General features: G+C 41.5%; 1 protein-coding gene across 1 annotated transcript in view; it reads left to right on the forward strand.

The window, feature by feature from the left end:
- kif5c (kinesin family member 5C) overlaps nt 1-14,963 on the forward strand; it is a 152,566-nt gene that overhangs the window by 77,231 nt on the left and 60,372 nt on the right. Inside the window, 1 exon segment of the mRNA XM_060930522.1 lies at nt 4,525-4,593. Within this exon segment, the coding sequence (XP_060786505.1) occupies nt 4,525-4,593 (69 nt within the window).

Consider the following 14,963-nt stretch of genomic DNA (forward strand, 5'->3'; position numbering starts at 1 on the left):
AAACAGGTCGGAATTGATGGAGAGTGGGGTTGCCTTAATGATTTAGGCTACATTTAAAATGTTGTTCAGTTTGTTTCTCCATATGGAAAGGGAGCAAATAAGCTGGCAAAGGCTGCCATGTGCAGTTGTTTCTGTATGCGACGGGCTATTTCACGACAAAATAATTACAGCTTGGGCTTAGAGGGCAAACAATACATTTTCACTCGATTCATGTGTTACCTGGCTGGTGGGGCAGGGGAAGAGCTGACTGACTGCCCGATGTGTTGTCTGCGCTACGACAAGGCCGTGGCTTCCAGGACGCTATGCTGCTGCAACCTCACATTGAATGCACTGCACGCTTGTTCATGTGACAGAGCAAGAGAGACAGAGGTCCGGTGTGTGTGCGGAGGGGGCACACATTGGGACATTATTTTCACACGCTTTTAATGCCGCGGCTTTTCTAAAAGATCATGTCGACATTGGCCTCAGTAAACTGTAAAAAAAAAAATTTCAAAAGGGCACTTTTTTGGACAGAAGGCAGAGGGGCAGGTGCTTGAGCACCACCTCGTGTCTATCTGTGCACGCCACTGTGTGTGTATATATATATATATATCTCATCTCATCTCATTATCTCTAGCCGCTTTATCCTTCTACAGGGTCGCAGGCAAGCTGGAGCCTATCCCAGCTGACTACAGGCGAAAGGCGGGGTACACCCTGGACAAGTCGCCAGGTCATCACAGGGCTGACACATAGACACAGACAACCATTCACACTCACATTCACACCTAGGCTCAATTTAGAGTCACCAGTTAACCTAACCTGCATGTCTTTGGACTGTGGGGGAAACCGGAGCACCTGGAGGAAACCCATGCGGACACGGGGAGAACATGCAAACTCCACACAGAAAGGCCCTCGCCAGCCCCGGGGCTCGAACCCAGGACCTTCTTGCTGTGAGGCGACAGCGCTAACCACTACACCACCGTGCCACCCAATATATATATATATATATATATAAAAACAAACTCTGGGCTGTATTCACGCAGGGTCTGAGACTTCATTTCCAAAATTACCTCATTATAAATCTGGAGAAATCTGCATGTATTCAGAGACGGGCTGTGCAGCTGCTTCAGCTGTTTTCTCGTTTTCTTATGTGCGCTATTCAGCAGACGCAGAATTTTCCAGTAGTCTCTAGATCACTGCATATAATGACAAGTAATTGCCTTAAAACCTGAAAAACAAATCAAGGATAGAAAATGCAGTCTGGAGAGTAGTATTGTTTTTGTTTTCCGTTTTTCTGTCAAATATAATACAATGTAAACTAAAAATAAGAGGCAATTTTAAAATAAGAAGATAAAAATATAAATACATTGATATATGAATGATAAGATGGCAAGCACTGAAATAATCAAAAATAACTGCATGAATAGTCCTAGCAATCTCAATAATTTTTCAGCAGCTTGCTGAAATAGCACTTGATCCAGCACACCCTATTATTTTGCATATATATATATACACACACACAGTGGTGCTTGAAAGTTTGTGAACCCTTTAGAATTTTCTATATTTCTGCATAAATATGACCTAAAACATTATCAGATTTTCACACAAGTCCTAAAAGTAGATAAAGAGAACCCAGTTAAACAAATGAGACAAAAATATTATACTTGGTCATTTATTTATTGAGGAAAATGATCCAATATTACATATCTGTGAGTGGCAAAAGTATGATAAAATTTATAGTATATAGTATGATAAACTTCATACTATATACTATAAACAGTAATAAGCCATAATAAATGTATAAGTATAGATCCTATAAACAGCAGTAAGCCATAATAAATGAAACAAAGTCTATATTTGGTGTGAGACGACCCTTTGCTTTAAAAAATATATATATAGTAGTCTGAGGTACAATGAGTGCAGTTTTATAAGGAAATGAGCTGTAGGTTTTATGAGCATCTTACAGAACCAGCCACAGTTCTTCTGGACACTTTGACTGTCACACTTGCTTCTTCATTTTGCACCAAAACTCAGTAACCTTCATTATGTTTTCTTTTTTTAATCGGAAAAGTGCTCTCTTATGGAATATGCTGCTCAGATACAAAAAAAAAAATTCTGTAACATTTAATTTTGTGCTGGAAAATGAACGTTTGGACTCTAAAATGTTTTTGTACTGACTCGATAATGTAGAAGTCATAAAATAGAAATCTATAACAAAATTTGCATGGAATAAAAATAGGGTGCCCAAGATTTTTGCGCAATACTGTGTGTGTGTTTATATTTTTTATATATATATATATATATATATATATATATATATATATATATATATATATATATATATATACACTGAAAAAAATTAAACATTGGCTCAAATTAAAAAAATTGAGGTAATCGATCACACCTAATATTGTAGTGTTATACAATATAAATAATTCATTTGATTTGACCTGAAATATTTAACTTCATTGTAAACCAATTTCTGATGGTTGAACCAAAGCAATTATTTCAGATTTTCCTAAATTAAAATAAATTGGGTTTTTTTAAAGATTTCTTTGGGCTTTTTTCACCTTTATTTGATAGGACAGTGTAGAGTCAGGAAATGAGCTGGAGAGAGACAGGGAGGGCTCGGGAAATGACCTCGGGTCAGAATCAAACCTGGGTCCCCGGATTTATGGCATGGTGCCTTAGTCGACTGAGCCACAGTGCCTCTGAATACATTGGTTTTATTACTTAATGTACACTGAAAAAAGTGAAACAAAGCTGTTGTTCATTTAATGTATTTGTTTTCATTCCAGTGAATAAAAAAATAGTTTGCTCCCATATTCAAAAGTTGTTTAAATGAATTTAAAATATTCAGGTTTAACAAACAACTTTTGAATATGGGAGCAAACTATTTTTTTTATTCACTGGAATGAAAACAAATACATTAAATGAACAACAGCTTTGTTTCACTTTTTTCAGTGTGTATATATATATATATATATATATATATATATATATATATATATATATATATATATATATATATATATATCAGTATGATAACACATTTAACAGTTATTCCATGAAATCAAGTTGTACATGAGCTGATAGCTGACGAGGTGCGTAGCACCAAGTTGTCTATAAGCCATGTATGATGAGATTAAGCGGAATAACTGTTTTATTCTATCCACATTGACTGGATGTTGAGAAACAGAGTATTTTTATTTTTTGCAAATTCAATAAATAAAAAAATTACACAAAACGTCCAACGAAATAATTTCCGTTTAGAATGTACAGGAAACAAACTCGCAAAATGACAGTAGCAATTTGTGAAAAATGCAATAATAATAATTCTTGAAAAATAAAAAAAAGATACGTTCTTAACATCAACTACTTTCATTCCATATTTTTTCTTCTTCTTTAATGTTTTTTGGTGGTTGGCAAACCAACTTAAAGGTGCATTACCACCACCGACTGGGCTGGAGTGTGGAACAGGAGATATGCGGGGGGGGACTATATTCTTTTAGCTATTTCTGTTTCTTTTAAATTTTGGGGGTTTTGTTTTCGAGTAGAGTTTTTATTTCATCCTCAGTCGGTTCAGCAACACGCTCCGCCATTTTGTTTTTCTCTACTCACAGTATATGAGCTGATATCCTAGTCGGAGAGTAGCCAATCAGAGCGTGCGATTGCTCATATCCAGTGAATGTGTGTGTGTGTGTGTGTGTGTGTGTGTGTGTGTGTGTGTGTGTGTGTACGTATATATATAGTAAATAGAATTGAGCATTTTGCTTGTTTGCAAAATGCTCAATATTATAGTATATTTGAATTTTGCAAAGAAGCACATGTATTACATGCAAGTAATACATGTGCTTCTTTGCAGAATTAAAATATACTATATTAAAAATATTTCCAAAACCCTTCCCAAACTCATCGTATGTGATAATTTCATCATTTGAGAAATGTTTGATTTGATCATAGAGTTACAAACCAGTTCTGTTTTGATTGCATGGCTAGCGGCTAATTACTGCCCTGAGGTGATAGTCGTGAGTAGCAAATAGCAAAATCAATACCCAGCTACTGCTAGACTGTTTTGGACTTGAACATGAATAAGCAAGACATCATGAGCAGTCCACAACAGTTTAAGCGAGCACTCTAGCTTTAAAGGTTTATCCCTAAATCTATCTAGCTGGCTAAAGTTAGAGAAAAGCATCATTCATCGTCATTGATCAGTGATCTATCTGTATTTTGAAATGATTAGTGACATCATTCATTCCTGCAAATTGTAGTAAAATACTGTACTGGCTTACTTTATTGTATTACAGTAGACAAATGGCATTGTTACTGCATGAGATGGATTTAACTCTGAGATGAGCTGAGAATCATGAATTAGCCTAGCATGACTTAGATCAGTGACTTCCCTTCCTCTATCATTACTGCATGTTTGACTGACAGGTTTATGTGCTTATTGTGCAATTTCTCCGGGAAGGTTGATACAGGTTGCCACTCTTTTTATCTGTCCCCCCTCTCTGACTCACACACACTCATGTTCTTCCTGACCAGGATGATGAGATCAATCAGCAGAGTCAGCTGGCAGAGTCACTGAAACAGCAGATGGTGGATCAGGATGAGGTGAGCTCACTCCGTCATGCACATCTAACACAATATCACGCACGTCACAGAACATTTATAACACATGCATAACTTGCTTATCAAGCCTGACCCTGTTATAACACTCATATTCATGGAAGCATTTATATACAGCATGTCCTGGATTTCAGTGGAAGCTGTTGTGTTATGTGAGTTCATCATACATTATGGATATGTATGTGGTCTCTGAATAGGGATCATAAAAATGCAACCAAGTCAAAGGTATTATCGGCAATAATGAAAGGCAAATCTGTTATAACTATAATGGTACACATCTTTTCCCATAAGCAGCCAAGAAAAAATAGTCGTATGTGTCATGTCTTTCCTTCGTTATTTCATTACACCTCTCTTTGCTTTAATAACAGATTCCACCAGTGACTTTAGTCAGGTCCTGTCGATTATAGCCCACTCTTCCACTACCAAGCCAGAGTTTTGGTCTATTTTGACATTTCACCTGGTAAATTTTCTATGGGATTGAGGTGCGTTCATCCAGGTGCATGACCCATTGGCATTGTATGGACATAAGGATATATGGGTTGTTGTTGTTTTTTATTTATGGAGAGCTTTACCCATGCTGCATTAGGGCTGTGTGTCATAATGGCATGTGAAGTCATGTGCGAGCTAGAAACACAGCATAACAGTGCTCTATTGCCACCTGCTGGTTAATACTACACTCCCACTACTCCAATTAAAATTGAAGAAAAATACAAGATATAAACGGTAAGCATTAAAAATAAATCAATAACACATGTTCTTTCTTGTGTGCCCTTTTTAACAACAATAGCTATACAGTGCAGTACGTATGCAGAATCAACTCGATTGCTACGTATACTGTATGTCACACAGACACTGTAAACAAATTTTCCACCACAGCTTGATTTTTCATTTAAATTTAGCCTGATATTTAAAATCTTGGTGCTATAAAAACCTGGTTATTATCATTAAACCATGTTAAACACAGTAAACATCCATGTGAATCATGTTACCATGGAAACAGCTCTATATCATCCACTGTCTGGCTCCTGTCCACATTTCAAAAGCTTGATGGCGGTAACATGGGTACATAATTAGGGTGACCAGAAGTCCCTGTTTTCCGGGGACAGTCCCTGTTTTTGGTGGCCTGTCCCCAGCTAGAGCTGTCCCCAGAAATGTCCCTATTTTAACTATGACTGACAGACCCAGGGAAAAAAAAAAACAGACCAAAAAAAAAAACCATCTACGAGATTTCAGCAGACACCTCACATATAGAGGCTTTGTACCATCACGTGACCCCATAGCGACGGTAACTGGGGCGCCATGACAATGCGTTGTTATTGATTGGTATGGGAAGGTTTTGCTGCATTTTTGGATGTACATATCCTTTTGAATGAAACAAAGACATCAGATTTTTTTAATTTACCAAAAGTAATTAATCATCAGGGGGATAAATAGAGAAATTTCTAAATGTAAAAGGGGAAAAAATGGGGAAAAAAACATTTGGTGGGACTCAGTGTTGAACAGAGAGGTCAAAAACCCTAGGGTTTGCTGACTTCATTTCCAAAAAGTAAGGATAAATCCTTACCTTATATATATATATATATATATATATATATATATATATATATATATATATATATATATATATATATATATATATATATCGCAACTGCAGCGTGGTGCTCATTCTTATCCAGTGAAGTGAACATGAGCCTCAACACAGCCTCACCTTCACCGAGACAGGTGCATTTACATTCGTGGATCCTTTGGAGCACATTGTGCGCCCTTGGGACCCAGTCATTATGGGAAACACCTGATACTGATTTGAGTGCAATCAGCACACTGTTTTCACAGAGACTTTGTGAAGTATTGTGTCAGGTATGCGGCAGTAGATGGGTCTAAGTGCAGGAAGAGTGTTTATTAGCAGGCATGAACAAAACACAAATGAAACTGGAAGCAGAGTCATAAACATGGCTATAAACAAATGTGACAGTGATGATGATAAGACTTCACAAAGCCTCTGTGTCCTTAAGCACGTGCTGATTGCACTCAAATCAGCATCAGGTGTTTCCCATAATGACTGGGTCCCAAGCGCACGCACAACATGCTCTGAAGGATCCCCGAATGTAAATACACTTAAGTCTTGGTGAAGGTGAGGCTGTGCAGGGGCTCATGTTCACTTCATTGTATGAATGAACACCTTGCTGCAATTGTGAAATGAATTTTTTTATTCTTATCTTTGTGGAAATGAAGTGAGCATACCATAGCGTTTTTTGACCTTTTCGTTTGACACCAAGTCCCGCTGAATGCATTTTCCTCATTTTTCCCTTCTATGTTTGGAAATTTCTCTATTTTTCCCCTGATGATTAATTACATTATTGCACGATTTAATTAGATTAGATAAAACTTTATTGATGCCTTTGGGCGGGTTCCCTCAGGGAAATTAAGATTCCAGCAGCATCATTACAGATAAACAGAGAAAAGAAATGGAGAAAAACTTCTAGATAAATTAAAATAAATTAAGTATTTACACATACAAATATAAAAAGAATAAGATATGGGGAAGAGAGGAAGGAGGAGAGAGAGGAGAGGGAAAAAAGGGAGGGGGGCAGCAGGAGAGATATTGCACTTTATATTGAATGTTATATTGCACATTGTCCGGTATTGCTTATTGTTAGGCTAAGCTACTGCTCCTTCCTGTCCTCCTGTTACCCCCCCCCTCCCCCCAGAGAGGAGTTGTACAGTAGAGGTCTGCGCGGGTCGGATTTTCCAGTCCCGATCCCGCTCGCGCCCGCATTGTGCAGTCCCACTCCCGCCCACGCCCGCAAAGAATTATGATTTTCAGTCCTGCTCCCGCCCGCGCCCACAAAAAAATTATGATTTTCAGTCCCGCTCCCGCCCGTGCCTGCCATATTTTGTCCCGCTCCCGCCCTCAAATCCCGCATGATGCAGAAGTTCGCGTTATTTCTCAGGAAAGTTCTTGTCTTGACACAGCGTGATGGTGCCCCGCCCCCTACTTTGAGTGGATTTGAGCATAAATATCTACAGCTCACGTTCACGTTTGTTATTATTTACCTTGTTTCTGAATTCAGCATGTAGTGTCTCTAATAATAATAATAATAATTAGTGCTGTCAAGCAATTAAAATATTTAATCGCGAATCGCACATTTTTATCACATGAGAAACCATTGTAATTCTCTGATCAGCATAAAAAAGTGAATGGGCTTGCTTTGTACCAATGGTGTGGTTTTTTTTGTTTGTTTTTTTTAAATTGCAAAGCAGAGCTAGTAAGAGAAGTGAACTGATTTACTGCTTGAGTTAGTCTACAACTCTAATCAGAGAGACAGGTTACACAGTGACGGTAGGCTTGACTCAATGCTATCCCAGAAATCCTTCCTGTAATATGCAAATGTGGCCGCCTCTGATTGGACGGCCAAATTTGCATATTACAGGAAGGATTTCTGGGATAGCATTGAGTCAAGCCTACCGTCACTGTGTAACCTGTCTCTCTGATTAAAGTTGTAGACTAACGCAAGCAGTAAATCACTTCACTCATGGCTCTCTTGCTAGCTGGGTGTGAACTGTGAGTCATTAGAGTGATCAAAGGATTTCCCATTAGGGTGATCAATGGCAAATTTTAGATGCCATTCCTCACTCAATCTGGAAATCTGACTCTCTCTGCAAATTTAGGCATCTTAAAATGTTTTTATTAATGCCAAATAAAATATCCAGCACAAATTATATACGATAGACATAAATTAATAATTTATAAATTTTATTTCAAACACATTTTTAGTTAGCGGGACTGCAGCTTATCACCGCTCCTGCCCGCGCCGCATATGTGCACTCCCGCTCCCGCCCGCGCCCGCAATGAGCTTTCAAAATTTGTCCCGCACCGCACTGCTTTGCGTCGGGTCCCGCAAGTCCCGCGGGACTCCCGCGGGAGTGCAGGGCTCTATTGTACAGTCTGATGGCATGAGGGACAAAGGAGTTTTTGAGTTTTTTTCATCCTGCACTTGGGAAGGAGCATTCTGTCACTGAACAGGCTCCTCTGGTTGCTGATGACGGTGTGCAGAGGGTGACTGGCATCGTCCATGATGTTCAATAGTTTGTCCATAGACCTCTTCTCTGCCACCGTCACCAGCTTCATGCCGACCACAGAGCCGGCCCGCCTGATCAGTTTGTCCAGCCTGGATGTGTCCTTCTTGGATGTGCTGCCCCCCCAGCACACCACAGTGTAAAACAGGACACTGGTGACCACAGACTGATAGAACATCCACAGGAGTTTCCTGCAGATGTTAAAGGACCGCAGCCTCCTAAGGCAGTATAGCCTGCTCTGTCCCTTCCTGTATAAGTGATTGGTGTTGCAAGTCCAGTCGAGCTTGCTGTCCAGCCACAGCCCGAGGTACTTGTAGGAATCCACAGCCTCCACCTCGACTGACTCAATCAGAACTGGTCGTGACCTTGGTCTGGACCTCCCAAAGTCAATGACCAGCTCCTTGGTCTTCGAGGTGTTGAGCTGCAGATGGTTCCTGTTGCACCACGCAGCAAAGTCCCTCACCAGGTTCCTATACTCCTCCTCTCTGTCGTCACTGATACACCCAACGATGGCTGTGTCATCGGCAAACTTCTGAATGTGACACAGCTCCAAGTTGTAGCAGAAGTCCGCGGTGTACAGGGTAAAGAGAAGAGGGGCCAGCACCGTGCCCTGGGGTGCTCCGGTGCTGCTAATCAGTGTCAGACGTGATGTCCTTCAGCCTGACGTACTGCGGCCTGTCAGTGGCTGGAGATCCAGGTGACCAGGCAGGGGTCCACTCACATCCTGTTCAGTTTGTCCTGAAGCAATAGGGGCTGGATGGTGTTGAAAGCACTCAAAAAGTCCAAGAAGAGGATCCTCACTGCCATTTCCCTTATCCAGATGCGAGTGGGTTCGGTGTAGCAGGTAGAGGATGGCGTCTTCCACACCAACACCTGCCCGGTACGCAAACTGCAGACAGTCCTGGGCATGTTGTACCTGGGGCCTGAGGAGGCTAAGGAAGAGCCGCTCCAACGTCTTCATCAGATGTGAAGTGAGTGCCACCAGTCGGAAGTCGTTCAGCTTGCTGGGCCGATTCTTTTTGGGAACTGGAACGATACATGATGTCTTTCAGAGGGTGGGCACTCTCCCCAGCTGCAGGCTGAGGTTGAAGATGCGTTGGAGTGGTTCATCCAGTTTAGCAGCGCAGGTCTTCAGTAGTCGGGGACACACCTTGTCTGGCCCTGCTGCTTTCCTGGGGTGAAGCTTCCTCAGTTGACCTCTGACCTGGTCTGCAGTAATGCATGGAGGAGTCTGTGTTGAGGTGGGGGAGGAGGGGAATGCTGTGATGACTGGGGGGAGGTGTGTTGAGGGAAGAAGGAGAGATGGCTGCAGTGAGGGGGAGGGTGGGGGGGCGTGGGCTGGTTGAACTGATTGAAGAAGTCATTCAACTCATTCGCCCTCTCCACTGTCCCCTCAATGACTCTGGTCTTTGTATTGTGGCCTGTGATGGTTTTCACACCTTCCCAGACCTCCTTCATTCTGTTCTCCTTCAGCTTCTGCTCCACCTTTCTCCTGTAGCTGTCCTTAGCTTCCCTCACGCAGCGTTTCACCTCCTGCTGTGCTGCTTTCATCGCCTCCCTATCCCTGCTCCTGAAGGCGGCCTTCTTCCTGTTGAGGACAGCTTTGACTTCCTGTGTTACCCATGGCTTGTTATTAGGGTAACACCCTACAGTCTTAGCGGGGGAGACCACGTCTGCACAGAAGTTGAGGTAATCCGTCAGACAGTGTGTCAGCCCCTCTATTTCCTCACAGTGTGGGCTAAGCAGCACATCCCAGTCCGTGATGTCATAGCAGTCTCTGAGGGCATCTTCCATTTCAGGGGACCACGTCCTGATGGAGCTAGTTGTTGCAGGCTGCCTTTGAACCAGGGGGGTGTACTTCGGCTGTAGAAGAACCAGGTTGTGGTCAGACTTCCCTAGTAGGGGGAGGGGTGTGACTCTGTATGCATCCCTCACATTAGCATACAGCAAGTCAATTGTCCTGTTGTTCCTTGTTGGACAATCCACAGCTTGGTAAAAAGCAGCCAAAGTAGAGTCCAAAGTAGCATAATTAAAGTCCCCAGAAATGATGATAAATGCCTCAGGGTGCTGTGTCTGCAGCCTTGCTGTGACAGAGTGAATCCCCTCACATTCAGCAGCTGTGTCTGCCTTCGGAGGGATATAAACACAGATGGTGATCACGTGACTGAACTCCCTCGGCAGATAATATGGCTGCAGGCTAACGGCTAGCAGCTCCAAGTCCAGGCAACATAAAACTGTCTTTACGGAGATATGTCCCGGGTTACACCAGCGGTTGTTAACATAAATGATGAGTCCCCCACCTTTGCTTTTCCCGCATGTGTTAGCGTCTCTGTCGGCAATCACAGCAGTGAATCCCAGCAGGTCCACGTTAGCATCCGGTACAAGGTGTGTTAGCCATGTCTCCGTAAAGATAAATAAGCTACTCTCCCAATAAATCCACTGGTTGTTCAGAGCGGAAAGCTCGTCGACTTTATTCGGCAGCGAGTTCACATTCCCCATGATAACAGAGGGAATGGATGGTTTGTAGTGCCGCCAGTTGTCCGCTAGCCTAGCTTTTAGCTTAGCTCCAGCTTTGCAGCCCCTGGGTTTCCTCCTTAACTCAGCCGGGATGGAGTGTCATATCCCGGCTCATCCCATTGTTTTCAGGGCCAGCAGCTCCTCTCTCAAATAAGTGAGAAAACTGGCTCCTGGTTGCCTGTTAAAGTTAAAAATATTCATGTGATATAAGTAAAACACACTATGTCTTCGTAAGAAGAGTAAAAAGGTGGGCAAAAAGAGGTTTAAAGAGCTAAAAACTACAGAGCTACTGGAGAGGCAGCCGTCTCACACAACGCCCATACGTCATTTTTATACATCCAAAAACATGGCAAAACTAACCAATAGCAATTAACTCAGCTGAATGAAACACTGAAGCATGCCCCCTGTCGTAGCATTCCAGTTACCGTTGCTATAGGGTCATGTGACAGAGCAAAGCATCTATTGTTTTGTGGATCACTTTAAGATGGGCTCAGGCCAATAGCAGAGATGTTCTAGAACACCTCTGGTGATAGCCTTTCCAGTATTTTGATTGGTAGAGCTGAGGAACAACTTTATAGCAGAGCGCTAGAATCTTTGCCCCAACTAAAGTCATTCATTCAGCTTTGACAGATCGCTTCATCCGCTCCTGGACAGGTGAACCATAGTCTTTTCTTGTAGGCCTAAGTGACGTTGTTTGTCATTGATGTTATTTTGCCTTTAAATGTGTAAACTACGTTTTGTGATGTTGTATATGACATAATATTGCTTGTCACACTGTATTGAGATGTAGCAGCTGACCGAACAAACCATAGCCTACTGTGGCCAATGCTAGCAGGAGAAAGCTCAGTGCAGCGCCAATCACTCAGCTGAAGTTGTTGCTAGATATAGCGTTGCTGTAACAGAAATCTAGCTGAGGTAAAATTGTAACAGTTAAACGGTATAAGCTAACTTACACAGAAATTGGTATGTTATCCTACAGAGTAGCTGGCTATGTAAAGCTGTAGGCTTATGGTAATGTTACCAAAGTGTCAGTAATTTGTTGTAATGTGTAGCAGACTACACATTTTGATTAAGGCTGCCAATTTAGGCTAGATTGTCAATTCAGCTATGGGAGATCAGGAATCATTTGTATCCTCAATAATAATAATAATATGTTACCATACCTTGAAATCGCTTAGATTGAAGTAAACTGATGATATAAATTGTGTTGTGTGTTTTGTATATTTTTAAATACATTGTCCATTACTAGTGGCATATATGGTAATTAATTTAATATATTTATTTTCATGGGCCTAAAACATCTATTTCAGCTAGCCTACAATTTAAGAATCTAAACTATGTACCCATACCAGAGATTTTCATATTGTCTTTAATGAATGTTAACCTAAAGCAGTTGCAGAATCGGCCTACAGTGCACTCAGTGAGGAAAATCCCACTTTTTCTACAATGCATGATCAAAATACATGAAAACCAGAAATGACCTCGGTGGCATGGTGGTGTACTGGTTAGCACTGTCACCTCACAGCAAGAAGGTCCTGGGTTCGAGCCCAGCAGCCGACGAGGGCCTTTCTGTGTGGAGTTTGCATGTTCTCCCTGTGTCTGTGTGGGTTTCCTCCAGGTGCTCCGTTTTCCCCCACAGTCCAAAGACATGCAGGTTAGGCTAATTGGTGGCTCTAAATTGACCGTAGGTGTGAATGTGAGTGTGAATGGTTGTTTGTGTCTATGTGTCAGCCCTGTGATGACCTGGCAACTTGTCCAGGGTGTACCCCGCCTCTCGCCCATAGTCAGCTGGGATAGGCTCCAGCTTGCCTGCGACCCTGTACAATATAAGCGGCTACAGATAATGGATGGATGGACAGAAATGTCTCCCCTTTTTATTACAAAGATGTAAACATTAGATGTTTTAATGATATTTTCACTGCCGAAACAAAAATGTCCCCGGTTTTCTTCTCAGAAATCTGGTCACCTTCACATAAAAAAAAAGAACGAGTTTTTGCTAATTGGAGCAAAATGTCAGTTTTTTTACAGATCACAATTTCAGTAATTAAAACGAATGTTCTGCCTTGAATTCACTTTATTAGCATGATGCTTCCACTGCCACCATCAACTGATTATTAGAAAAGGGCAATTGTATTTGGGATGGAGAGCACCCCAAACTAAGTCTTTCTACTTTACATTGTTTCAAATCTGATGGGGGACTTTCATTTCCTAATTTTAAACTGTATCACCAAGCTTTTTAGTTATGTCCATTAAAAACATGATTGGATCCTTAATTGCTAACTTCTTGGAAGGGGATTGAAGACGTCTTAATCCACCTCATTAGGCTTCAAGATATATTATATTCGACGACTAATCTCATTTCCAGAAAAGTTGGGATATTTTTCCAAAATGCAATAAAAACAAAAATCTGTGATTTGTTCATTCATGTGAAACTTTATTTAACTGACAAAAGTACAAAGAAAATATTTTCAATAGTTTTACTGACCAACTTAATTGTATTTTGTAAATATAAACAAAGTTAGAATTTGATGCCTGCAACACAAAAAAAGTTGGTACAGAGGCAAAATAAGACTGAAAAGTTGATAGGATATTCAAGTGACACCATTCTGGAAGATTCCACAATAAACAGGTTAATTGGTAACAGGTAACATATTCATCCAGGCAACGTCTCTTCCCAGGAAGTCCATTCTTGTTTAAACAGGACAATGCCAGGCCTCATTCTGCACGGGTTACGACAGCATGGCTTTGTAGGCATAGAGTGCATGTGCTTGACTGGCCTGCTGCCAGTTCAGATCTGTCTCCTATTGAGAACGTATGGCGTTGATGAAGAGGAGAATCAGACAATGGCAACCACGGACTGTTGAGCAGCTGAAGTCTTGTATCAAGCAACATTGGACCAACATTCCAATTGCAAAACTGCAACAAAATCATATTCTCAGATCCCAGACAATAATAATAATAATAGTCAGTTCAATTTATATAGCGCCTTTCTCACACCCAGGTCGCTTTTACAATTAAGGGAAAAAAAGAGAGAGTTTATCAAGAGAGGGTCAGGATGTAATTCCAATGGCGTAGCTACCATAGTCCCACCAGGAGCACGAAGATAAATCCCACACTGCCTGTATAGCCGCTGTGACGCCGCCGAGCAACATCGCTCAGAACACCGTGCCAAGCACAAAAGCACCACTGTACAGAGCGCTGGACAACCCTGATGTTAAAAAGAGCAATGAGCTCCTTGCAGTCCATAGCGAGGAGCACAGGCATCACCCACGGCACACCAAGGTCTGAAGGAAACGGACATCAAAACTGGGTCCGAAGCCACGCCACAACCAGCAGACAAAACACTCAAACAAAAAACAAATATCAAACTACACAAACACAAAAAAGAAAAACAAAAGGGAAAAAAAGAAAAATGAAAAGCTCTAGTGAAAAGTGGCAGCCAAAACGCACACCCATACCATCAGAGATGCAGGCTTCTGAACTGAGCGCTGATAACAACTTGGGTCGTCCTTCTCCTCTTTAGTCCGAATGACACGGCGTCCCTGATTTCCATAAAGAACTTCAAATTTTGATTCGTCTGATCACAGAACAGTTTTCCACTTTGCCACAGTCCATTTTAAATGAGCCTTGGCCCAGAGAAGACGTCTGCGCTTCTGGATTGTGTTTAGATACGGCTTCTTCTTTGAACTATAGAATTTTAGCTGGCAACGGCGGATGGCACGGTGAATTGTGTTCACAGATAATGTTCTCTGGAAATATTC

Source organism: Neoarius graeffei, chromosome 9, assembly GCF_027579695.1.
Source record: "Neoarius graeffei isolate fNeoGra1 chromosome 9, fNeoGra1.pri, whole genome shotgun sequence".
Classification (NCBI taxonomy): Eukaryota; Metazoa; Chordata; class Actinopteri; order Siluriformes; family Ariidae; genus Neoarius; species Neoarius graeffei.